Source organism: Cupressus sempervirens, chromosome 2 (assembly GCF_028749045.1).
Source record: "Cupressus sempervirens isolate cs-2001-9-10 chromosome 2, ASM2874904v1, whole genome shotgun sequence".
Lineage (NCBI taxonomy): Eukaryota > Viridiplantae > Streptophyta > Pinopsida > Cupressales > Cupressaceae > Cupressus > Cupressus sempervirens.
In genome coordinates, this window is record NC_143119.1 from 453,448,785 (window position 1) to 453,476,326 (window position 27,542).

Consider the following 27,542-nt stretch of genomic DNA (forward strand, 5'->3'; position numbering starts at 1 on the left):
CAAGGGTTTCAGATATGCCAACATCTTGGTCATGCCAAGATGCCCAAAATAACATGTTGTGTGGGATCTAAGATCATCCTTCAGACTTCTGAAACCTTGGGTATATATATCCTATCTCTTTATCTCAACAATCTATCCTCTTCTAGTTGGTAATCTCCATACCGGAGATCTTGAGGGTCTCAATGAAGTGCTTGGCAGACCTCATTATAGAAATTGTCTTTGGTTAGGTGTTGCAATACGTCTAAGTCCAATAGTTATGGCTACCGTGGCTGACACATGCCTTTCTCGACTTAAAGCATCTGCTACCTTGTTTTCCTTGCCCTCAATGTAGCTGATCTCAAAGTCATAATCTGCTATAAATTCCAGCCATCTCCTTTGTAGGGCATTAAAGGTCATATTGAGTAAATATATATTTTAGGCCGTGGTGATTTGATCGGAGCTCAAAGGGTTTTCCTACCAAATAGTGCCTCCACATCTAGAGCGTGTGAACAAAGGCTGCTTACTCCAAGTGATGGGTGTAATTTTGTTCATAATTTTTCAGCTTCCTAGATTCATAGGCAATAACTTGATCTTCCTGCATCAATACACCTCCTAACCCTTCCTCGAATGTATCTGTTATAACCACAAATTGGCCTCGGGGATCATGTACTCAAAGTATCAGGGCAGTAGTTAACTTTCTCTTCAAGTATTCAAAAGCTCCCTGAGACTTTTTGGTTTCCATGAACTTCTTCCCTTTTCTTTGAAGTGAGGTGATGGGATAAGCTATCCTGGAAAAATCTTTGACAAATTTCCTAGGTATGGGCCAATCTCTGATTGCCTTGATCTAAGTGGGGTCTACAACTATCCCTTGAGCTGATATAATGTGCCCCAAGTATTGGATCTCTTTTTGATAAAATGAACATTTGGATAGTTTTCCGTATAGTTTATGTTCTCACAATCTTTACAAAACTATCTCTAAATGCCTTTAATGTTTGTCCTCATTTTGTGAATATATGAGAATGTCATTGATAAACACCAACACAAATTTATCCAAACAATCTTGAAAAATGCTATTCATAAGGTTCATGAAAGTTGCTGGACCGTTGGTTAATCCGAATGGTAGTACAATAAATTCATAATGTTCGTATCTAGTTTTGAAAGCAATCTTGTGAATGTCTTCGCCTTTAATGCGAAGTTGATGATATCCAGACCTTAGGTCAATCTTAGAAAATATAGTTGCACCTCTCATTTGATCAAATAAGTCATCAATTCTAGGAAGTGGATACCTATTCTTAATGGTAACAGTTGACGCAGAAGTCTGCACCCTTGCTATGACCCTCAAACGACCTTGTGTAACATGGAAACAACTTCCAAGCGTGGGACTTGTACTCTGAGGGTTGAATCTCCAGAGAAGGCTGGCTTCTACAATTAGGATGCACCTAAACTACAACTTTTCAAGAAAAGGGACGAGGAGATGCTGAAAGGGAGAGGTGATGCACCAGATTGAATTGTGGTTATAATCTTTGCCTCTAGATGCACAATACATGAATGAGATACCCAAATACACATATCTTAACTCTTTTCTATTTCCTAAGAATTCACATGTAGGTTTGGAATTGATTGAATGCTGAAAGGAAGGATATTTTCACAATACAACACTTATAAATAGGTTAAACACAACATACAACTCTCAAAAGTAGGAAAGAAAAATTCAAAACAAGGCAAAAGACATGCACAAATCATGAATGACAAGAAGAGGTAAAAATAAGAATTTCATTAATGGAAGGCAAAAGGAATACAATTGCAAAGCATAAAGCTACTGCAAAAATACAACAGAGAAGAACAGAGAAGAACCTCTAAACCATGTTCAAAGTTGCCCTTTTAAAGAGATCAGGCATAACTCAATAACAACAATACAGCTCAAACTCCCACCAAGTGGAGTTAAGATAATAGAGTGTAAATCAAGAAAGAAATCAGATAAAATCTAATTCTATACACAAATCCACTCATGAAGTAACAGAAAATGGGCCAATAAATGTTCATACAATCAATAAAATCTAATTTTGTACACAAATCTGCTCATAAGTGACAAAAAATGGGCTAATAAATGTTAATACAATCAATAAAATCATGCCCATACGTTTTGCAAGTGGAAACAAAGGACGACCTCTTATGTTATCTAAAGAAACCAAAAAATGCAGTTTGGCAATAAATACTGGGCTCTTGGGTTGTGAAATAGTCAGTAGAAAAATTTAACTTTGGCATGAAAGCACACAACAATTTTGGCCTATGCACCATTGCAACACACAAAAGACTTGTGATGCTATGAAAAGCACGAAACTATACTGATTGCAAGGTCGTAGAACGAAATTGCATGACAAAAAGTGGCCCTGCGACCACGCGAAACAAGGATATTGCAACATTGCAAGGCTGTAGCTTCGCAGCGTCGAAAGAGCGAAATTTGCTCATTCGATGAGAAACCCATTCGACATGCAACTCCTTTGACGCACGAAACTACACTGTGTTTTCGTGCACTCAAGAATGCCCGAAACTGCACAACTGTTTCTGGCCGAAAATTGCACAATTTATCCCATAAATTGTATCTCAGATTGATTATTTGTAATGGGTAAATGGTGACAAAATGGTCAACAAGAACCTTGTTAAGCATCCTATAGTCTATGCACAGTCTCATGGTCCGATCTTGCTTCCTGACAAACAACACCAGAGCTCCCCAAGGTGAGACACTAGGTCGGATAAGTTTCTTATCTAATAATTCTTGTAACTGTACTTGTAGCTCTATCAACTTGGTAGTGGTCATTCAATAAGGTGCTTTGGATATAGGTTTTGCCCTAGGTACTAAGTCTATGGTGAAATCAAATACTCTTGACGGAGGTACTCTTGGGAATTCTTTTGGAAACACATCTTGAAACTTCTTGAGATATGGGTACTTCTCCTCGAAGGTGTTGGAAATATTTAAGATATGACAGGTTACTGAGAGGGGAGGGGTGAATCGGTAACTTCAAAACTTTAAAACAATTCAACACTTTAATCATATATACTATTCACCATTCATTCATCTAATCTACTGCATATATGAGAGATCAAACATCCATAACACATGTACACAGTGATTTGGTAACCCAGAAACCTTCCAAATAGAAAGTAAAACTGGGGCAGGGATGATACCCACAAAACTTCAATACTGTAGTATAAAGTTGGCCTGTTAAGGCTTATATTGACCACTTTTGGTGATCTGCCCTATTAGGAGCACAAAGGACTACTAGGTCAACCTTGTTAGAGGATTTACAAACATACAATGAAGTATGCACTCTGTTAGGAGATTTATACAACAACTGTTAAGTCTACCCTGTTAAAGGATTTACAAAACTGATTCACCTGTTAGGATGAAACAGTGGATCTACTTACAACTTGATTGCTAATTAGATCCTTAAAGTACAGATCACCTCTTGTGACTGATGAATCTTTACTGCTCCTTGTAGACCTTGCTGAATATTCTGCTCTGCTATTGATTCGCATTTATTCTTCTCAAAACATTACATGTCTATCTTGATACTCTTATACCTACATTGTAAATGATATAATACATTACATATATATCATTCCAATAATTATAATTGCAAGGTCGGCTAAAACACAAGTGAACAAAATATTATTGAGTCGGCCAAACAGTAGAAAACTCGGGTTCGTCAAGCTGACTTTCTGATACTGGGCATCGTCATGCACTCGGTAGAAGTAGAAGCTCGGTCCATACTAATCACACAACTTAGCTTGGAACTTGGTAACCATTGGAGACTCGGTAGATATAGTATCACTCGGTAAAAACTGAATCCTTCGTTTACCTTGCTTTCACTCGGTAAACACTGCACTTCCATCACTCGGTAAACATTGCACCTCTATCACTCGGTAAACACTATAAAGCTCGGTGAACATTGTATGCCCGGTAGATACTGCTGGGCTGCACACTCACTCGGTAGCTTCATGAGTGCTCAGTATGAACTGCTTGACTGCGCACTCACTCGGTAGCTTTAGGAATGCTCGGTATGAACTACTTAAGTGATGAACCTACAAGGTAACCATTGAATGCTCGGTATACACTATAGACTGAGTGATGAACTCGGTAATCATTCATAGTCGAATAAGTGTTGTTACTAATGACAAATACAATATAATGCCAACAAAAGGATTCCCTCAATTTTTCTCTAATTTCTCCATCTTCGGAGTTGTAGTCTTCACCATAAGTAACATCTACAGGTTCTTTCAAGTCTTTAATTTTTACCACGAAAATTTCACACCCCTTCCTTCAACATCTTTTAAGTTGCATGGCTAATATCTGGTGTGTTTTGACCTTATGTATAACTCCCTTGATGGTTACAAATTTTCCTTGATCATCTAAACATTCTACTGTCTTGGCAAGACAATTGAACTTTGCCTTATGTTCACTAAGCCAATTTATACCCAAGATGATATTATAGGACCCAAGATGTGCTACATATAGATTCATTTTTGTTGAGAAATTTGGAAAGTCAATCTAGGACTCAAATAGGTAGTGCTCTACCTTAGCCCTTGATTGGTTTGCATACTCAACAGTCCATGGATTTTCCATAAAACTAGTTCTTTAAGGGAGTCTACTTAGTAGCTTTGGGGATATAAAACATTCTGTTGCTCTTGTATCGATTAATATAGAAATAGGGTTTCTATAGGTCTAACTCGAAGTTTCTATTGGTCTAGTTGTTCTTCTACTTGCCGATTTTCTAGTGTTGCATGAATCCTTTGTTGGTAGACAGTTTGTTGTGGTAGTAATGGAGTTCTAGGTGGCTGATTTGTACTTGACTCATTAGGTAACTTGTTGGCATAATGATCCCCACCACAAGTGTAACATCTCGATGGTGGTCCCTTCTCATTTCCTTTACTGCCTCCACCTGAATTACCCTTGAGTTCTTTACCTCCATTCCCCCTTGGCTCTGCTTTATTGGGCTTGAAGTTTTTAAAATGCTTTTTATGGGATCCTGAATCTGACCCTTTTGTGTTCCATTTGGTTTTCCTCTTGTTATCTCAGATAGAGTCATCCCTCTTTATTTTTTGTTCCTATCAAATGACTCTCTTGAGGGCTTCCTCCATTTTTCGGGGAGCAAGGACATCCACTACTCCCTCGATCTTATTGGTCAAACCCATAATGAACTTCCTAACCTTTAGATTCTTGTCTTGTTGATATGGGGGTACGTACTTCAATAATTGAGTGAACTTCTTCCAATACTTGTGTACGCTCATATCCCCTTGTCTAAGGTTTTGAAAGTCTAACAGTTTTTGATCATAGAAAGTCTGGGGTAGCCTTCGGTTTTTGAAAATGGATACGAACTTATCCCAGGTAACCTCAGTTGTCTTAATGTTGAGTTCTATCTTAGTGTTTCCTCACCAAGTAGTTGCTTCACCTGAAAGGTGGTATATTCCCCATATTGCCTTTGATGTTTTAGAAAAACTCCTAATTTAAAAGTACTATTTTATCTGAGTTAACTAGGCTTCTGCATCCTCTCCAAATTCAGAGCCAGAGAATCTAGGTGGCTTGATCTTTTTAGTATAGGAGGATAAGTCGCTAACTATTTCAAGTTTTTTTTTGTTTCTCAGTTTGCATGGGTGAGACTTGAGTGCTCTTTTCGCTGTGGCCAGAATTTTCATGTTTAGTTCTAGGTGGAGGCGAGGATTGCATCTCCTCTTGACCTCGCCCTATCTAGGCTGCCAAGTTGTTCATATTCTTTTCCATGGTTTCCAGCTTCGTTTGTGTCTTGCAAAACCTGAAGCAACAGATCTGAGGGAATCTGTGGGTTGACTTCATTGATCACTTCATCATCTACGGTATTCCCGTTGTTATTCATGTTTCTTGTTTTAAATGCTTTTGAAATATAAATAAGTTTTCTTCAATCAATTTCATGTTCATACTTTTAAATGTGTATGTGTTTGTTCAAAAGAAAGTACAAGAAAATAAGATATTACTAATTGCTCATCTTATTAAATTCACAAATTCCCCAGTTACATTTGCAAGAATTTTTATTTACAAAAATCTCCTCTTCTGAGGATACAGCGAAGGAAATACTAATTTGAATGCTTAGATATTCTATTCCTGGGTATTTTGTTTAGTTTCAATTCTATGCTTATCCTGCACTATCCAAGTTTTATTAAAGATCACGAGAGGATTAGTCTGTCAGGCATTCCATGTCTTGATAAGTTTGTCCCTTAGTATTGCCTTCTTGGTAGGAGCCCATCTGACCCTTTCCTTCTTCATTCGTTGCACGGCTTGAGCTAGCGTTTCATCATCCTGGGGTATGGAGCAATAGGAATAATCATGCTTCGGCATGTTCTTTATCAAATAGAAGAATATGGGATGCCAGGTTTTCTTGCGGGGAGTCTTCTGGATATACATCTTGCTAGATTTAAATCTCAATTTTCAGTTTTCCTAACTTGATGAGTGATGAGCCCAAGGTTTAGAGTTGAACCCAAAGCTTTGATACCATATGTAACATACCGTTTTTACTAAGCTAAAATCAAGTACATATTCTAGGATTATAACCGAATATCATAATGGAATGACATGAAGTAGTTGAGAAACAATACATCAAAACTACAATTCCAAAATCAAATAACAACTATATCCATTTCATATGAAAGACAATCAACTTCCTTAACTACTATGATTAAAATTTAAAAGAAACAAATCAATTTAACCATGTCTACGACTATACATTTTAAATAATATAAAGGTACGTACAAGTAAAAGATTTAGGATTCATACCGAGTTAGCTGAATCAATTGACAGTGTGTTGTGCAAGCCTCAACATCTGACAAAGAGGAGAAGCATTGACATAGGCTTAACCTTCCAACCGTGGACCTTAACATATCCCCACACAATCTCTTACGAGACTCTTACAAGACTCTTATGAGAAAGGTTCTCCCTACCCCGGGTTAGGCTTGGGATACCATAGTTCTGCTATCTTGAGCATACCGGTGTTAGATTGTTGGCTAAGGAGCAAAGAAGGCTGAGGAATTCCTCCATCAACCTTTCCTCTATTAGCTAGCACTCTCGACCTCTAGTGATCATTTCTGGCAAGCATGCCTCTATACTACCTTGGCCAAGGATTTAGGTGGGTATTAAACAACCCGATCACCATCGCTCGACTTGACAACTGATTACATTTTGGACAATCATGAGCTGAGTTGGACTTAAACAATCTCTTTCTTTAATTGATCATATATTTAAGACACTGAATAATAGTTTTCTTTTCTTTTCTCTTGTAGGATTCCTCTCCTCTTCACCCATTTACACTTGGCTCTACCGGTCTTGGGTGCATCCTAGGAGACTGCTGATAACCATGAGATTCTTTTAAATCAGAATTGTTTGCGAGAATCATTTTGAAATCAATGACAACTGGTATATATGAAATAGCAGAGAAAAACAAAAGATATTTCAAGACCAAAGATACGACAAATTTTACACAACATAAAGGTACTATATGATTGCATTGGTTGGGCATTCCTTTCCCTGTAATTATATCAGTGCATTCCTATGGGCATGCACCTGATGCTTATAAATAGGAACTTGCCATAATAAAAAATAAATAAAGAGCAAAGCCGACACTTCTTAGATGCAGATCGAGCTCAAGCTAATTCTCCATTTGAATAAAAGGAGCTTTCTTGAATTGTAAAGCATTGCATACAATGCGAATAATTTGATAAAGATACATGACCTGGATATAGAGGGAAGCAAGGCAGATTGCTGATGCAGTAGCAACCACTATGTATGTTGTGGCTTCACCCGTGCGGCTAAGTACATAGTAATAGTGAGGTGTTATTGGCTTCACCTGAGTGGCTCAATATTGCATTACTAGTACGGTATCATGCTTCTGAAATCAGACGAGAGACAAGAACTTGGTTCATTGAGAATCGTATACAATAATGAGAGAGAGCGCGTGAGAGAGAGTGCTCTCTCAGCCGTGGGGAATAGAAAGTATAGTCTCCCGCTGTGGTTACAAGAAGGAGCTTGATTTACAGTTACAAGAATTCTTTAAGTTCAAATTTGAAAAAAAAACAATGCTGATGAAAGGTGGCAACGCTCATGTTTTGGAATCATAAAGAAGTATATATTTTCTCCATAATTTTAAACAAATATAATGTTTATATATATACATATAAATATTATGTCATCATGCTGTTGAATTTTGTCTATGATTGTACCTACATATACATATATCTATACAGGTGTGTAATTGTGAGAGTACATATACTTTCTTTTTATCAATATACTCTCTAGATACGCATGCATATATTTATATATACATGTAAGTGCAATTCATAGACATTATTAGAGTATCATGGTGGCATCATATATATATATATATATATATATATATATATATATATATATATATATATATGTTAGTTTATAATGTTGAGCACATCCATTGTCTCAAAAATGACAGAGAGGTAATAGTTCTTTCATGATATTAAAGGTTTAATATTTCTCTTGTTATAAAATTGACCAAGTAGCTCATGTCTGTCCAAGATATACTTTGTTGCCTAGTTGTTAAATCCTTCATCAAGGTAGTTGGAGCCCATACCTGATAGTTGAATGATGGACTAAATGGGTGCCCCATACCTTGAATCCCGTTTAGCAATGCTTCCCCCCTTCGTCTGCTCCTACGACTAGAAATGCATTTTCCACAATAATAACATGTTCCTTCATTTAAATTGAAATATCAATACAACAAAGTAATTGATAATTGTCACAACGGCTAACCACCACTAATCTTTATATTAAAATATAAGCATTCACTTTTGTCAAAATAACAAAAATCAACTAACAAGTCATTTTCACATGAATAAATTTGGTAAATCATAACTTCCATTTCACAAGATCATGATATGCAAGAGTATCTAACCAACCATTGCAACGACTATGACATTATTTTAAAAGATCAAAAATTTGGGATGCAACAGACGTACATGGTGCAAAATATCATCCTTGAGGCCCTTCCATAAGAATCTCTCTCCAACTTGCCTAAATGTCTTGAAATACCATAGATATCATACATGTGGTGTGTCATGAATGACATACAAGATTGTCTTCAGTTTTGATCCAGGTACTAAAAAAAATCATGTTCTTGTAATAGATAAGAACATCAAGCATGTGTATTTGTCATCTTGAATCTAACTATCCATAATATCGCATGTAAACTTGTTCTTTGGATACTCAACTAAGAGTTGAGACTTCCAATCTATTGAAATCTCACTCATGAAGTATGGCAATTGTAGGCCTAAAGTGCATCAACGACAACACTCTTTCTCCCCTTGACATAATGTCAAAATCATATGCTTGTAGCTTGCTGATTCATTTGGCGCTCATTATGCTATATCAAATTCTTAAATCTATAGCTTGGAGGTCTACTAGAAGGAATATCACCAAATGTAACTCCATGCTTGTCCAACATCACTTGGACATCAATGTGGAATGGTCGTTTGTTCTATAAAGAAGGCGACTTGGACGAAATGAAACATTGTGTCGCCCAAACATCCTCTCCATGTTTGAATATGGACTCTATCCAACATGCTAGAACCACCATAGGTCCACCATCAGAAAGATTCTTCAACATAACCTTCTTTCCCTCAACCATAAAATTCAACTCTTTCCTCCAAAAATACTGAATATACTTAAAGATAACAGATTTCCACAATCCATGATAATTAGATTCCTGCTTCTAGGTAAGATTGTGTGAGAATTTTTGCATCAACGTTTTGGATCATACTCAATGATCCATCATTAGGATGAGAGTGCTAAGAATGTACTTGTCGAGTGATTGTAACCATCGGATGCCAAGCACTATATCAATCTCATCAAGACCTACAACATGGATATCATCTATCAAGGTGTACTCACCCATCTATATGATAAGCTATGGGGCTCTCCTAGTGCATTGCATAGTGAAGCCATTGCAGCTAATAGATTGAAACCAAAGAAGTCCTCTACCTATAACCCATGTCTAAAAACTAATGCCTCATCTATGAAATTGTGCCACCATGCACAAGGTAAGTCAACCATTATTATTAATCACTCCTTTCAGCCGTTAGATGTGATATCTAGGAACTTGGGTGGCACTAGTATTATTACACATATCCATTACATTGCCATCTCGAAGTTCCACTTGTGAAGCCTCGTGCTCACCCTCAACATTGCTGCCCTCTAAACCTATGTCCTGTATTTTGTCATCATCCACATCAGAATTAAACTGTATGAGACGCAACTTTCCTTTTCAAAGACATTGGTGTCCAGGCTTCCAAGGCTTCTTACATGAGAAGCATAGCTTTTCCTTCAACTCACTACGTGTCTCCTAATCCATCTTGGGAGGACCCTCCTGATTGTAGAAGGCCTATGAAATGACTTGGAATTCCTAGGAAACTTCTTATCCTGGTAATAACTAGGTGGTTGTGATGTATCAAGGTCTAAGGTTGTCGAAATAGGTTTCTGCAAAGTCTTTTGCTCAAGAGCTCTAAATAAGCCCCATATCTTGTCATGTAAATTCGTAATGAACAACATTACCACATATCTATCAAGCATCTCTTAAACCATAATAACTTGTTGAAACTCATTAATATAAGTTTCAATATGTCTAGTTTGTCACAGCGGTGCTAAATCCATGTTACAACTTGACATCCTTAAGGTCAATAATGACAATAATCAGTCATTGAACTCTTTGTAAGAATGAATGAGTCCATGCTTTATGAGAAACCAAACCATGATAGGAATAACGTCTCCTATCCACTGGATTTGCCTTTGAGATGGATAATAGGCAATCTCAACATCTGGGTCACTTTGGCACCTAAGGATAGTATTCAGCCTGCACAAAGTCAGCACAAGATGTATGCAGATTGGCCTCGGATTGAGAAGACGCTTGAGGTTGGAGATGTGGTTTTCTTGTGCCTATAGCCTTACAAACAAAGTACATTGAAAAGGAGTGGGGTGAAGAAACTCAAGCTTCGATTATATGGTCTTGTCACACATTGCCCATTGCAAATGGGGATCCCCATACCTTTTGGTTTTCTTGGCCTTTTTGGCTTTGTTTTCTAAATGGTTCTTGTGTCAGTCTCTTAAGTTCCTTGTGATCCAATTGAAAAGTGGTGACTTTGACTAAGTCTTGAGTGGAGATTAGTTTCTTGTCATTTAAGGTTTTAGCTTTGAAACCTTTCCTGTTTAGAATTGTGCCAGCTGCGAATCCTTTGAAAAAATTAGCACTATCTAAAGAAATTTCAAAATCTCTTGAAGGCCAAAATGTGCCCAAGTTAAGAAGGTATTGAACAATAAAAAAATTGGCTTACGGTTGAGTAAGAGGACGTAAAATTGGAATTAATGACCAAGTATTCGAAAAGCCATAGCACCTTATTAAACATGTCCAAAAATGAAGAATGTGGAATCAACCAAAACAATATAATGTTGGATAAGAAGGAAGCAAAAGACATAGAATACAAGTTGTTCCACTATGGACAAAACTCTTCATAAGAAAACTTATATCATGCTTAAGGTGAGCCCCTTCAATTGCTAATTTCAAAGCAAAAGAGATATACTACACCAAGCCAAGAAGGCATACCTAAGCATCACTTTTGAGATATCAAGGAGTTTCTTCAAAGTTCAGGATTTCGCCTACTAGTATCCATGCACCCAAGGCCAAAAGTACTAGCCTCCACTTGATGAGGAAATTGTGCACAAAGTCCAAAATTCTACTGCCAATACTAACTAGAGCATTGAATCTAGACACTTAAGGAATTCCTTGGAAGTACAAAAATCCCTAATGTGCTCTAGTCAAAGAAAATCTTCAAGAAGAATTATGTAACATATAAATTTTCTTAACCAAATTATAAAATCTCAAATTAAACTAATTTCACGAATAACTGAATTCATCTCACATGACATTGCTTTATATCATCTGATTATAACTGAAGGAAACTTTTTTTTCAATCTATCTTACATATTTACAAGAAACAATAGAGATATATTCAAGTATTGCAATCTTTTAACTATTCCTAAATATTCAACTGAAAATAAAGTAACGACTATTCATAAAGTAAATGTTTTCTCTATCTTGAAATAAAAATAACCATCTATTCATTCAGGGACTAAAAGAAACGTACAATATAAATGGAGGAATTTTCTTTAACTCGTTGTCCAAGCCTTGGCATTGGTGAGAGGAGAAGCATTGACATAGGCTTAACCTCCCAACCGCGGACCATTACTTATCCCCACATATTCTAATTTAATAGAACGGCCCTCCCTACCTTGGGATTGGGCTTGGGATGTTCATAAGCCTAGCCATCAGAGTAATCGGGTGGGTTGAAGTCCCAATAGTTATTCTCCAAAATAATTGAAGCGTTTGGACAATCAACAAAGATCACATGTTCGGCATATCTGCCTAATTCTACCCACATATTCTAATTTAATAGAATGACCCTTCCTACCACGGGATCGGGCTTGGGATGTTCATAAGCCTAGCCATCAGAGTAATCGGGTGGGTTGAAGTCCGAACAGTTATTCTGAAAAAAAATTGAAGTGTCTAAACAATCAACAAAGATCACATGTTCGGCGTATTTGCCTAATTCTACCCTGGCCAAGGATTTCAAATTGGGTCTACAAACTTGATCTCCACCAACTCGACTTGACAACATCTTACATAAGTGGAACATGCATGAGCTATTTTAGTATTTATCTTATTATTTATTATATCTGATGCCATTCTTTTTCTATGCAAACTCATCTATACCTCCTCACCTTCTCAGGCTACCATGCCGATGATTCCTAGGTGCTCGCGAATCATATCCACTATGTATTCTTTTCACCTCTTCACCTTTAATGGCAATTTCGCCGATGAATTCCTCAGTGTTGGTATATTTACCATCTCAGTATGATAAAAATGAATGCATTGATTTCTGAACAGAGTTATTTAATCAAGGTTATTATTGCAATTCCATGGTTGGAACTCTAAATAAAACAAAGATTATTAATGAGATATTGGATAGGAAAGTTGAACGAAAATCTTCTCATTATCATTTCGATTTCAGACTGAAAAAAGAAATTAGTAGCTTCAGTATTTGAAATTAATAGAATCGGATACTCGATTGGAATGAGAATAAAGTATAAATTTGCTCAAAGTTTAGTTGATTCCCTAAGATGGTCAAGGCTCATCGTCAGCAACAGCAATATGATAGAAAACATTATGGTTCGATGACACAAAAGTTATTTTACTGATACTATAATCTGGAAAAGAAAAGTTCAGGAAACATTTGATGGCATATGATTCGTATTCTGTACCAGACACAAGTAGAATGAATAAAGAAAATATTTCATGTCACGTGACGCCTCTGTAATTTCCGGATGACTTTGTGATCAGGTAAGAGAGTCCTACGACTTGATTTGATTCCCGCGGCCAAGTAGGAGAGAGGAATATGGAAAATAAAATGAGGACGGTATGAGCAGTAATAGCAATTGAAATTTGGTTTTAGTCGTTTTGGAAAGCACCGATAGCAGATAACAAAAAGATTGAAGGAAGAATGCATGATATGATTAAGAAGTTCTTTTTAAAAAGGAGCTCGATTCTACAGCTCCCTTCAGTTACAAGAAATCCATTCAAATGCTATTCAAAACGATTAAAGAAAAGGAGGGAAAGAAAGAAAGAAAATAAGAAGTTAAAGAATTATTATTATTTTATGATTGTCGTTCATTTTTAAATACGTTCATGTGTACGTTTAAGTAAAGAGGCATCATTAGATAATGGCTTATTATTTATTGGTGTCACTTTATTTTAATGTACATATGTTCGTATTTGAGTGTGAATAATAATAATTAAATAATGAATTCATTAATAATTTCATCAAAGGTATGAATTATAGTTTTAATTTTTAATTGATTATTATATTGTTCTTTTTAATAGCTCATGTGTGTTCCATAATGCATCATGTTATCAAATCTAGTATCCTTGCCAAAGTGGTCTTAGGTCAAACCTATCGAATTCAGATGATTGGACTATTCGATCATCCCCTTTCGATGATCCCGTTTAGCAATGCTTCCCCTTTTTAGTCTTCTTCCTGTAATCATTCAAAACAACATTCTCGCCAAGACATCAATTCAACAATCATCTAGTGACCGTTAGAGATTTCATCAACGTTAAAATAACTAACTCTTTTCACATGTTCATGAAAAATATCTCATTATCATATATATTTCAACTAACTCATTTCACATGATCGAAAAGAAATAAATTGATACAACGGCTATAATTAACTAACTCACTTTCACATGATCAGGAAGAAATAAATTGATACAACGGCTATAATTAACTAATTCGCTTCACATGATCAGGAAGAAATAAATTGATACAACGGCTATAATTAACTATCTCACTTTCACATGATCAGGAAGAAATAAATTGATACAACGACTATAATTAACTAACTTGCTTCACATGTTAAACCAACGGCTATGTTCAATTTAAAATTTAGGGCAAAAATTTGGGATGTAACAAATAATACTCCACTATAGTATCTGGTTAGCACTTGAATAGATAGATTGAAATGCATAATTTTCTTCATAAAATTGATTCTTCCTATAGGAGTAAAATGTGTGCAAGAAATTTGTTTGAAGTTATGTGAAAACTCTTCATCCACCAACGGCCACAAATTCCATGAACTTGTAGAATGTAACATGCTAAAATTTGATAATAAATGATTAATTGGAAATATCTCAAAAATAACATTCTTTTCAATGTAACATGAAATGCAGTTATAACTACTTATGTGTTTATCTCATTTTCATTTTATTGACATAACAAGTAAATGATTAACTAATCTAACTGCTCTAGTCTATATACATGGAAACAACCATTACATCTCACTATAATTCTTAACTGGAAATCGCAAGATATTAAAATAAAATGAAGTACCCGATTTACCGATGATTGCAAAAGACAGTGACCTTGAGTTGTACAAGCCTTGGCTATTGGAGGAGAGGAGAAGCGTTGTCATTGGTCTTAACCTCCCAACCGTGGACCCTTAGTATCCCCACACAATCTCTACTGAGAAAGGCCCTCCCTACCTTGGGAATCAGGCTTGGGGCACCACTGTCCAACCATTGAGCATCTTGGTGTAGAGTGTTGGCTAGTCAGCTGACGAGGCTATTGACATCTTCCATCAATCTATCTTCTAACTAGTAACACTCTGACCTCTAGTGATCACAGCAACAAGCATGCCAATAACCTATGCTGGCCAAGGATTTGTGAGGGCACTATGTACCCGATCACCCACCGCTAGACTTGACAACAAGACTACATTAAGGACTATGAGCTGACACGGTTTCTTTAAATAACTTATTTCGCATTTAAGTTACTGATAATTCCTTTTTATCATGTAGAAGTATCCTTTGGTCTTCCTGGATGATTCATCGGGTGGTTGTACAAGTAATGATAATCACAACCGATAATCTACCTTTGTAGCCTTGGCTAAATAAAGAGAATTATGAATTTAAATCTTAATATGCATGGCCAATTCTTCTGCCATTTTGGTGTTGGCATTTCAAAAGGAAATTTGGAAATGATTAAGCATTCATATAATAGCCAATATATCCGCCATTCTGGTGTTGGCAATATAATGATAGTTTCCTTTAATCAATTCAGGATTCAGCCATTCTAGTTTGCTAATACATATTGGTATAGAAGTTTTCTCTTTTACAAATTTGAATCTTCAAGGTATAAAATTCTCATCGTAGGAAGCATATTGCAAATACTCTTGCTCAAAAAAATATAGACTTTGTAGTTCAGCACAATCATGCTGTTCATAAGGAAGATCATCGTTTCATTCACAATCAATAAGATAGCATAGGGAATCTTTAAATGGCTTTAGCCATGCCTTACGATCTATTTGCAAGATATATTTATATATGTGCAGAGGTAACAACATGACTTGGTAAATGGTAGGATTGCATGGTATGAGTAGCTTTGGCTGATGCACAGAATGCCCACTCCAAGAGGCTTCAATATGCAGTGATTAATTATGCTTTGATGTAAGAAACGTTGAATGCAAACGCCCATAAGAGGTGTATCAAGTTGCAGGAAAAATATTGAGAATAGAACAGAGAAAAAATGAGGTAGTAGTGACTCATTTTTGTCAAGAGAAAAAGATATATATTTGATCAAGAGCCATCACATAAAGCATAGCCTTCTCAGCTCAGTTACGAGCAAGATACAGAAGTGGCAAGAGTTACAAGATTCTTTGGCCATCAGCTCCATGTGGCAATAATAATATTAATAATATGGCCGCCCAAAAAAATAATTAAAAGGCTGATGAGAGCAATATAGAAAGGTGGTTGTTTGAAGAGAAAATAAAGTGGTGCTAAGAATTATTAATTCATGCGTAACACCTTAGTACATTTGTGTCATCCGCCACCTATTTATACTTGTGTACGTATGTATATGCTTGGTATATTAACAATGTATTTAACATATACGTTTTATATAATGTGGATGCATACATATGTCTAATTCATACATACATACATACATACATACATACATACATATATATATATATATATATAGATATGCAAGTATAGGTAAATGATATGACACTAATGTACTAAGGCATGGCAACATCACAAGTTATAAGATCAACACTTACCAAAATGTATTGCATTTTAATTAAATGTTTAGTGTTTTCTTAACATTGCCCAATCATTGACCAGGTAGCTCATGGTAGTCCTTAACATACTCTCGCTTGCCCAGCCATTTTACCCCTTAGCCTTGGTGGTTAGGTTTCATACCTATCAACCCCTAGATGAAGTGGTGTCCCTCGCCTAACTCCTTTCTTGGCGATGCTTGCTAGAAAGTAAAGTCCACCAAGATAATTGAGGGGGGGGGGGGGAGCGGTGAATCAGTTATGCAATTAAAACAACTTTCAATATCCTTATTAATTTTGAAACATACAAGCAGTAGATGCAACGACCACAAAAAGATAACCATACACAATAACACTAGATCTGTTAACTAGGGAAAGCCTTGATCAGAGGGAAAAATCTAGCGGGGATGGTATGTACAAGGTGATGTACTAATATAAATGTTCCTTGTGAAAGGATGGACCCTGTTAGGAGTCAATGAAATACAATCAATACATATGAGTCCCTATTAGGAGACTTTGAATCCTTGTTAGGAGATTCCAATCTGTTAGGAGTTGTGCCAACACTGTTAGGAGTTGATAGGAAGATAAAAGGACCCATTGTCCAAACTACTTTAGTACTATCCTTACTGAATAATACAATTGTACATCAACATTGTCCAACAACAACTTCTTTGCCAAATACAGTTCCTTGTAAGCTCAGTGTGCCTCAATTGCACCAACCACTTCTCTGATCCAAAAGATATTCAAATGTAAGTTCGCACAATAGAATATCTCACTGATTACATAATATCCGCACCGGATGGTTCAACCAAGGCAATCATCTTGCCTTTATACCAAGTCCTAGAATAAGTTATTGAGACGGCCTTGGGGCTTTCTCAATTTACAATAATAATATAGTACCAACTTAAGATATTACATGTACACATTACATTACAATATTACATCATTTCACAATTACAAACAATTTGTTGGCTCACAGTCTCATAACTCTTCACTCACTGATCATTTGAATGTGCGTGATTAACAACAACATCTTCAACATGTTCCTACCTCTGTCCAAGTCCACTTGACCAGATTCCATTTGTGTTAGGACTTAGGAGATACAATCCAAACAACAGTACCTGCTTTCCAAAAACTTTGTTTGAATGCTGCCATCACCAAAACCATCATAACTCTCTCTAGTCTTCATATTTTCGTACACGTTCTTAACTGTAGCATCTAGACATACTCTAGAACATTCTCCCAAGTGTGCATAAGTTGATCTTCATTCCTCAAACCACGTGAAGCCAAACTCTGTTTGTTGCTTTGCGAGTCTTCATAGAATAACCAATATGTTGACATCAATGACAAACTCTGTCATTAATGCAACACACAACCTATGAAACATGTTTCTAGCACTGCTAGGATACTCCCCCATAGGAATACCATCAGCATTCATGCTAACAATCTCCTGCTTTGGCATTGATGGAAACATAGATGAAAAACATCTAAGTTCCATTAATACAAAATGTCTCTCTACTACATCTGCTCTCCAATTCATGCTGTCCATGAATGTCATCTGTACTATAACCATAATGCACAAGGAAGGTGTTAATCTCCCCCATACAACATCATCTTTTCAAATCCTCTTAGGAATCTCTCCTCGAAAGGATAGGCTCCTTTGAATCTTCTTCCCCCATCGACATCAATCAATGAATCAATATACAAGTATGTTTCATGTGTTATTCTCCAAACATTCATATCAAAAGATATTTCATGTATTACTCTCCCCCACAAGATATCTCAACATATTCATATCAAAGGATGTTTTTCATGTATATTTCTCCCCCATTGACACAATGACAAAGGTATCATGTCAATTCTCTACTTAGAATCTGCAATATGCTCAAGTGTCCAAAGAGACTATTAAGAACCATTTTCCAAGAGTCCTTTATGACTCAGCTCAAACATAGATACTCCCCCATAGAGGAAGCATCAAGCATCCAATCCAGATAAGAGAAATAGTGTTCTATTACCACTGGACTGATGCAATCTCAGCTTCAACTACTCAAAAGTAGGTTGGGGCATAACCCCAAGCATACCTCTCATGTACCCAAATGTGTCCTTTGCCAAAGGTTTTGTAAATATGTCTTCCATTTGCTGTTTTGTGCTAATATACTCCGATTTGATCTCTTTTTCTGCAACTTTCTTTCTCAAAGAGTGATACTTAATAGATATATGCTTTGTCTTTGAACGTAACACTGGATTCTTTGACATACTCACTGTACTTGTGTTGTCTTAATGTATGATAACAGACTCTGTAAGCTCAATCCCTATGTTTTTTTTTTCATCCATAATATCTGATTACAACTGTTTGTTGCTGCTACATACTCTACTTTTGCCGTACTTTATGAAATACAATCTTGTTTCTTGCTTAGCCAAGAAACCAATCTTTCTCAAGTTGAACCTAAAAATGTTGATGAAGTTGATGAAGCTAGTAAAGATGATTATTGGATTAAAGCTATGAAAGAAGAACTAGAGCAAATTGAGAAGAACGATACATGGGAATTGGTTCCTAGACCTAAGGATAAGAATGTTATTGGAACTAAATGGGTATTCAAAAACAAGATGAACGATTTAAAGATTTCCAAGATGTATAAATATTATATCATGATTTTTTTTTTTATGAGTAATAGGCCGAAGCCAAGGTAGTTATTATTATTTATTAAATTTGAGTAGAGTCGAACCCAAGACCTCTTAGATAAGAGGCTCACAATTTACTATTGTGTTGTAGGCTCTTGCCTAATATTTTATCATGATTTGATAATTAGTTGTTGAAGATTAAATTTAAAAGCGAAGGAAATAAAATAATCTTGATCTTTCCTTAGTAGTGAGTGTATAAAGGCTTGTCAATTCGGCCAAAGGTTAAAAAATCTAATTACTCTTTGGAAGTTTTGCAGTTATATTGAGTTGCTAAGACAAAACATTCAGGAAGCAATATATATCAATTTGTGGTACGAGCTCTCGGATTTGTTGTTTCAACATGAAAGGCTAATATTTTTCATATAATTTTGAGTAGCCCGACTCCTTCAAAGATCAACAAATCAAATAATGTTTGGTGTGAGTCAAAGAATTTGGTATGAGAATGAATTTGTATTTGCTATGAGAGTGAATTCAAGACTCATAAAATATCGAAGGCTTTGTTTATTTGTAAAAATGTTTGGGAAATGTTCTTTTGGGTCCGTTCAGTTTTCTAAAGGCCAATTGTTGCGTTAGAAGGCATTTGTATGAGCGAGTATCATCTGGACATTTGGAGCCATCATTTCCAGAGTCTTTGTTTAGTAGAAAGACTGAAATTGGGTAGAGGAACCCATTCGTTTCCTGTTGCAGGTATTTGTATCATTCATATTGCCTTGATTTTAGCAGAAGACATTTGCCAACGATGAGATATATTTTTGGTTTGAAGACAAATTAATATAAGTGCTGGTGATTCAAGGTGGTAATTTAATATTTCATTAAACTTACAATGCAATATAGAAGTGGGCATTATAATTTAGTGGGAGGCCCAATTTAATTTGGAAACAAAAGGTTGAAGTTTTTGCAAATGTAAAAGATTCGCGGGGCCCATTTATTTTTCATTTACTCTATACATTTGTAAGTGAGCATCCTGAAAGGGCGCATACATGCTTAAGTTATTGGGCGTTTCATTATTTGTGGATCCGACTTCTTTTTTTGGCTTGAGATTCTAATGCTATTAATTTATGGCCTAAATCTAATGTTCAAAACATCTGGGGAGATTATTAAGCATGAATATCAATCAATAAAGTTTGCAGAGGAAATTTTATTCATGACTGCGATTTATTTGGCTTCATCAACAAAGCTGGTATACTTTGTGTTAGATGATGTAAATGTCTCTTTCCATATTAATGTTTTCCGTGATTATCAGTTTTTTGTGCACCGATTCCATTCCTAATTTCTGGATTGTTTCATTCAGCCAAAGGACATCTCAGCTGAGCTATGTTGCTGTTCTTTGAAGATTTTGGGATTTTTTTAATCATCTTTTGAATGAAACTGTTCCAACATTGTCAGATGTAGCTAGAAATCACACTTGGGGGACAAGATTGTATCTCTGATAGGAATAAGTTCACAAAAGCAGTGGTACTATAACTTGTAGTTGATTTGAAATTACAAACATTTGCAAGTGGGTGTATTGAGAAAGGAGTATGTGAGAGTCGTCTACTTCTGGTTAATTCGGATATTTATATATTCTTTCTGCAACTAGACAGTATAATGTTTGTTTTTTCAAATCATTGCTGTATATGCCTGTGAGATACTTTGTTGTCGGGCATAGGTTCTTGGTTTATTTTGTGTCGGTGAATTTGCCAGTTTTCCTTAGAACTGACAGTGACTAGAGAAAACAAATTCCTGTATCAGGGGATCGCTCTTCCTATTGATTTAATTGGTGCGTAGTAGAAATTTAATGTATGTTCATTTGGGACATGTCTGGCCCTGTGCATGGAAGTACATAAAAACCTAATGGAAGGTTTGGTTGGAGAATGCAACTATTGCAAGAGAGTCTCAAGAAAATTGATTTTTGTGCAGTGTGGCTGAAGACTCCAATGGTGTTAAGCAACTAAACAATAAAATAATTCCTTCTTGACCCGCCTTGTTTGTATTGGACAAATGAAAATGAAGGGTTTGCTGAGATAAGTTTGTGATTTTGTTCAGTTCAGTGAAAAATTCATTAGCTCAGATTTGGAAGTAATCATGTTTGATATGAAGCCGTTATAGTTTCTATTTTCTGGTGTACAAGATATCTCCTTTCATTCGATACGTGTTGTCATTGGCAAGTTGTTGCTCAATCAAGTGACTAGTTAAAAGGAACATAAAGATTCTTTCCTGTGAATTCAAGGGGAAAGAAAATCCTGGACAGTCAACCATAAACTACAAATAGAGTCTTTCAGCTAACTTGCAAAGTGTTTGACAAAATTACAATATGGGTCTGATAGGATTTTTTTTGGTTAGAAGCCGAAGTAAAGGCCATGGAAAATCTGAAAAAGTAATATCTTTTCAAAATAATTTAATGATACTTTACAACACTGAACAAATACGAGACTTGTAGAAAGAAAAAGAAGTGGGCAATTGGCTGTATATGATTTGGCTTACAATTGGAGACCAGGAAATCCTTAGATAGTGTTCTCTAAATTTGAAGTCTCATTGCTATTAGCTTTTGAGAATAGGTATATAATCTCTGATACCTGTTTTGAGTGGATTTTTATTGGTAATATTCTAACGCAGTTTACGTGTGACAAAAAATAAAAAAATATTCATAGTTCACCTTTACTGGATAGGGAATTCAAAACTCATAGTTCACCTTTAGTGGATGGGAAAATTTCCAGCATCATCCTTATTCTTGAAACCTTACGTGCTCCTTGTTTTGATCTTTTAGATAAGTAAAATTTACTTAATAAACTTCCTATATCCACTATATGATAATTTTCAGCATTCTTATTTTCCTTATAGTCCCTTAAGATTGCTGATATTCAGTTTATTTCCTGAGTTTTCTTAGAAGAGGTTTTTATTATGTGCAGCAATGAAGTTGCTTGAAGAAGAAGTAGTTGCTATAGTAGGGCCTCAAACATCAGCTGTAGTCCAATCAGTTGGTAAAATGGCAGAAGCAGTTCATGTTCCCTTGGTTTCCTTCTCAGCAACAGATCCATCACTATCACGAAAACAGTACCCTTATTTCACAAGGGTTGTATTTAATGATGATGTGCAGATGAAAGCAGTTGCTAGCATAATTGGCGAGCATGGATGGAAAGAAGCAGTGGTTTTATTCACAGATGATTTTTTTGGGTGGAATGCTATTGAATCCTTAAGTAGTGCCCTAGAGCCCTATGGATGTAAAATGTACAAAGTAGCACTTCATTCCAATCTAGATATGTTAGAACTACACCATAATCTAATTAAACTGCAGGAAATAAAACCTAAAGTATTTGTAGTTCATATGCAACCTAATTTTGGGCAAAGTGTACTTTCTGCTGCCCATAACTTGAGCTTGTTTGGTGGAGGTCATGTGTGGATTATCACAGATGCAATTACAAGGAATTTGGATGCAGTATCCTCGGACGTTGATCTCTGGAAGGAGTATCATGGCATTGTTGGTGTTAGAAGCTATATGCCAATGTCTTCAAAGCTTAAATCTGTTCAATCTGAATTGAGGAGCAAGCTGGGAGACAAACATGCAACAGATCAATCACTACAAGCATATGGTTTTTATGCATACGATGCAATATGGACAGTTGCAAAAGCTCTTCATGGTTTCTTGGGAAAGCAGAGAAATCTGTCTTTTATGCATGCTTCTTTGCACGAAGCTGCAAGTGGAAGAGTTGGTAAATCAAAGTTTATGGTATTTGAAAATGGACATTTTCTTTTACAAGAGATTTTGAAAGTTAAATTTTCAGGTGTAACAGGACTTGTGAAAATGGATACAAGAGGGGAACGAGTGGGCACTTGCTTTGAAGTTGTGAAATTTACTCGCAAGAAACTGGTCATTGTTGGAAAGTGGAAAGAAGAAACTGGATACTCTGCAATTCTTTCAGATGTAAATGGTAAGGATGTTAGTAGCACAGTATTTGGGACAACTAAAGGGAATCAAAGTGCAAATCATGATATTTGGTCTAGACGCAGATCAATAAATCATCATGACGGGTATTTTCAAAAATATTTAAGGCCCCTGCGGGTTGCGTTTCCTAAAGATGCCATTCAGAGGGGGATAGTCTCTACTACAGTGGACAGGAGCAATACAACGAATTTTCATGGTTTCTTTATAGATGTATTTGAAGCTACTATTGCGTATCTTCCTTATAATATCAGTTATACTTTTATACCTGTCGGTAATGGAAGCTCAACACTCGATCTTGATTACCTTCTTAAGAAGGTTGCTGACCAGGTGAACATTCTAAATCTTGATTAGAGTATCATTATGCAAGTCATTCCTAGCTGTATTTATTTGCAGTGTCATACAAATGGAAAATTTTAAACTGATATTTTTGGAATCTGAAACAATTAGAAAGATTTAGATGTCTAAGTTCATGGGTTTTTTTTGAATTCGATGGAATAACTGAAAAGTGCACTTTGCCAAATTTGAAATCTGTTTACTAGACTGTGTGCATTCTTATATATGTCTTTCTTGTTTAACAAAGTACGTATGCTGTGTCTGAAGAATGTTTCAGATATTACTTTGCAAAAGAGTTGAGTTAGCTTTTAGGTGTGTGGAGTTCTAAACTTTTAACTTCTGAAAGGAATAATATTGAGTAGTACTTCAAGAAGTTATATTGTTAAATTTTCTACATCTATCATTTCTTTCATGCTTTCTTATATTCCAGGAGCATAAAATGTGATCTGCAAATCTTAAGGTCCTTTTCTTGTCACACAGGAATATGATGCAGCAATAGGAGATATACCTATCACACCAGCTCGCTTACAAATAGTCGACTTTACACAACCTTATGTAACAGCTGGGCTGGTGGTTGTAGTCCGTCAGAAGGATTATTCCTCAAAGAAAGCATGGTCTTTCTTGAAACCATTTACACCAAATCTGTGGTTTACATTGCTGGCGCTTGTCAGTTTCACAGGATTTGTTGTTTGGGTGCTTGAGCATAGAAAAAATGAGGAATTTCAAGGCGGGCTGAAGAAACAAGCTGGCACATCTATTTGGTGTGTAAATAGTAATACTTTTGAATAAATACTATCTTCCTCTTTTCATTTATTTCCTTATAGTTTTGAAAGTCTTTCTACATTTTGTTAATTTCTTTTTCCTTGGGATGAGATGTTCATTTTTTATGCAACATATTTTCGAGTAGTTTTCTGCTGAAGACTGCATCTTACGGAAAAACTTTATACTTGACTTTTTGGGTGGGCATTGGTTTAACAAATTCTTTATTTAAAAGCTTGACTAAGAAGCACCGAAGAGAGTTGAGGATCAGATACAGATGCTTAAGTTCTCAGTTCATATCAATTAGAAAAATAATTGATTCTTATTCAATAAAGAAGAAACCTATCTTTTGATATGTCAAATGCAAGATTGACAGGCTTTTGTATCACCCACCCTCAATTTAAATTTTTTTTTGACAACACACAAGCTGAACATTAACATGTCAACAATGAAATATCAGATGTCATTAAGTGCTCAGTAAATTAACTGTGCTGATAAATGAAATAAGCCAAGTGTGGAATAGGCTCTTTAAAACGCTAATTGAGCAAATGAATTCACAATACTACATATACATGGGATTCAGGAAAAAACTCATTCTGTAAAGGCAGGACTCAGTTGTATTATTACCAACAATGTAATGTCCCCTATCGGGACTTTGATTGGTTTACCTTAAAAGTTACCAACTAGGGTTTGGATTACACTTGCAAATGGAAATTTACCTGTAATTAACATATCAGCATATATCATGCCTTAAATAGGATCTTTAAACTGGAAAATGATTAACATTCATAACACATTTGTCAGTTAACATAGTTATAGCCAATTTGTTACTTTCTACAAAACTTGTCAATCCTTAGGAGGATGGGGATTCACACCAATCTACAAGGAGGCTCCCTCAAGGCTTGAAGACCCTGTTGCTATTCCATATTGGGACCCACCTACCCTGTGAGGATTTACTCTGCCTTTCCCTACACAACACCAGCCTATCCTTTTAATGGCTATCACTATGATTAAGGAATAGGCTACTAATATGCTAACTTCAAGCGGATTATGAGTGATTCTATTTATATAATTGATTTCACCATTATAAGTTGATATTAATGCTACAACACATACACGTACACGCTAGGGCGTATGATGAAGGGTATTTCCCTCACTAACCCAAACACACACAACACAACATAGATATAAATAGAAATTTGCAAGAACCAAACAATTGCAAGAATATAAATACTTGCTTTTTCTATTATCTTTAATGGAATGATGTTACAATATTAAGAAATATAACACGCTACAGCCTCACAGGCATTTTCATCACAACAATTTGCAAGTTGGAACCACCATATGCCCACTTAGAACTACCTCGGTAACCCTTATTTGTCTTCTTTATATTTGAGACATTTAACCACCCTAGGACCTGGAAATTATAACCCACTTTTTGAGGCAGACCATCATTATATTATTTATTCCTATATTGGAATGCCCCAAAACGGGTTTCCACACTCATATTTGAAGGGATTTCTTTTTTCTCCTAAAGTAGCGCAACTTCCAAAGGCCATAACTTGTGAACTGGAGACTCAACTGGCTATCATAACCACTTTTCTGAAACCTCTCAAAGCGCTCTACAACTCGCATTGTTAAGCGTCATCTCAGATAGGACTAGGAGTTTGACACCTTTTCAAAGCCTCTAAGGCCTTCAAATTTGAGTTCAAAGTTTTTGTACTACTCGGCCAAAACAAAAAATTCAATATCTTGCCATGAAAATCTACTAGTTTGCTTTTACATCCAAAATGGACCTCCAAGGAAGTAATTGGAACAATTTGTGTTCAAACGAGGAACTTATTAAAAATAGTAAATTTACCAAAACTAGTAACCTTGCTCAAAATAGCCCTTATTGAAAAATTAGATAGTATTTTTGGGTGATGCAAGATTGCTCTTATACCAAAGGAAAACTAAGATGGTCAACCTCTTTTAATAGCCTTGCTGACTCTTCAATAGATTTTCCTTTCCATATGACTAAGAACTCTCCATATTTCTTGTTTCTTGTGCTTCTGCTAACACGACTATCCAAGATGTCTTCGATCTCCTTTGTAGCTCAAGTAGGTTTTGAAATATTCCATTGTGCTTTTGTTGGAGTAACTGTCAACGTTCCCCTTCAGGATTCATGACATAACTTAACCGGCTCTTGTGTTCTATAAGTCTAGTGATTGTATTGAGCATTGCCAAGTCAATCTTTTGGTGCAATGATGACCCTAGCTTGAAACAATTGGTATCAGAGCTTGGTCATAGGTTCAAATCTGCTTGGGTAATGTTGAGGGGCGGATGGTTGGACTAGCCGCCAATGTTACCCTTCAGGATTCGTGACATAGCCTAACCGCCTCTTATGTTCTATAAATCTAGTGTTTGTATCGAGCATTGACAGGTCGATCTTTTGGTGCAACGACAACCCTAGCTTGTAACAACTTCTGCTATCTTCTCTACGATATTTTCTTAATGATGCTATGTCAAATCTAAAATACTAAACACAGGTGAAATACTGAGCTCACCGGGCAATTGTACTTCGCAAGCATTTTGTGAATCATGCTTCTTCTAGATTTTGTATAGTCCAGATTTCATCATCTTCAACTTATCATATGCTTTTATTAGAAACCTCTCTTTCAATAGATGAACCATGGCTTCATCATCAATCTGAAATTCCTTGTCTCCTCTTCTGATCTGCCTTAGCCTTGTACTGTATATTCATCTTAATAATATGCTTTATCACCTCTTCCTGCAAATTCTTCAAGTGTTTTACAAATTCTTGGGCTTCAAACTTACTCGTTTCTACATTGTCCAACTTCTTCAACTCAAAATCATTTGTCAAAATTCTTCTAGATACAATCTGGAATGCCAATTTACCAGTGCTCCTATAGACAAAATTGTTGTATGCATATTCTGCCTGTGGTAAAATCAGATGTCACCCATTTGGTTTTTCTCGTACTAAGCTTCTCAACAGATTTCCTAAACTCCTATTCATTACTTCTCTACGCCATCAGTCTATGGATGGTGTGCTGAGTTGAATTTCAGTCTTCAGCTTGTAATGTCCTCTTTTTATATTTCTTGGACACTACGTGAACAAATGCATTTATATGACTTAGGCTATTCAATTGTG

The 27,542-nt window shown here is 36.0% G+C and overlaps 1 protein-coding gene across 3 annotated transcripts in view; it reads left to right on the forward strand.

Annotated features, from left to right (window-relative positions):
* The window catches only part of LOC149573009 (glutamate receptor 3.3-like), a 145,735-nt gene that overhangs the window by 92,829 nt on the left and 25,364 nt on the right, over window positions 1-27,542 (forward strand). For all 3 annotated transcript variants that reach the window (XM_089814148.1, XM_089814150.1, XM_089814149.1), the window contains 2 exons: window positions 22,266-23,626; window positions 24,113-24,393. In XM_089814148.1, coding sequence (XP_089670274.1) covers window positions 22,266-23,626; window positions 24,113-24,393 — 1,642 coding nt within the window. The remainder of the gene's footprint in view (window positions 1-22,265; window positions 23,627-24,112; window positions 24,394-27,542) is intronic.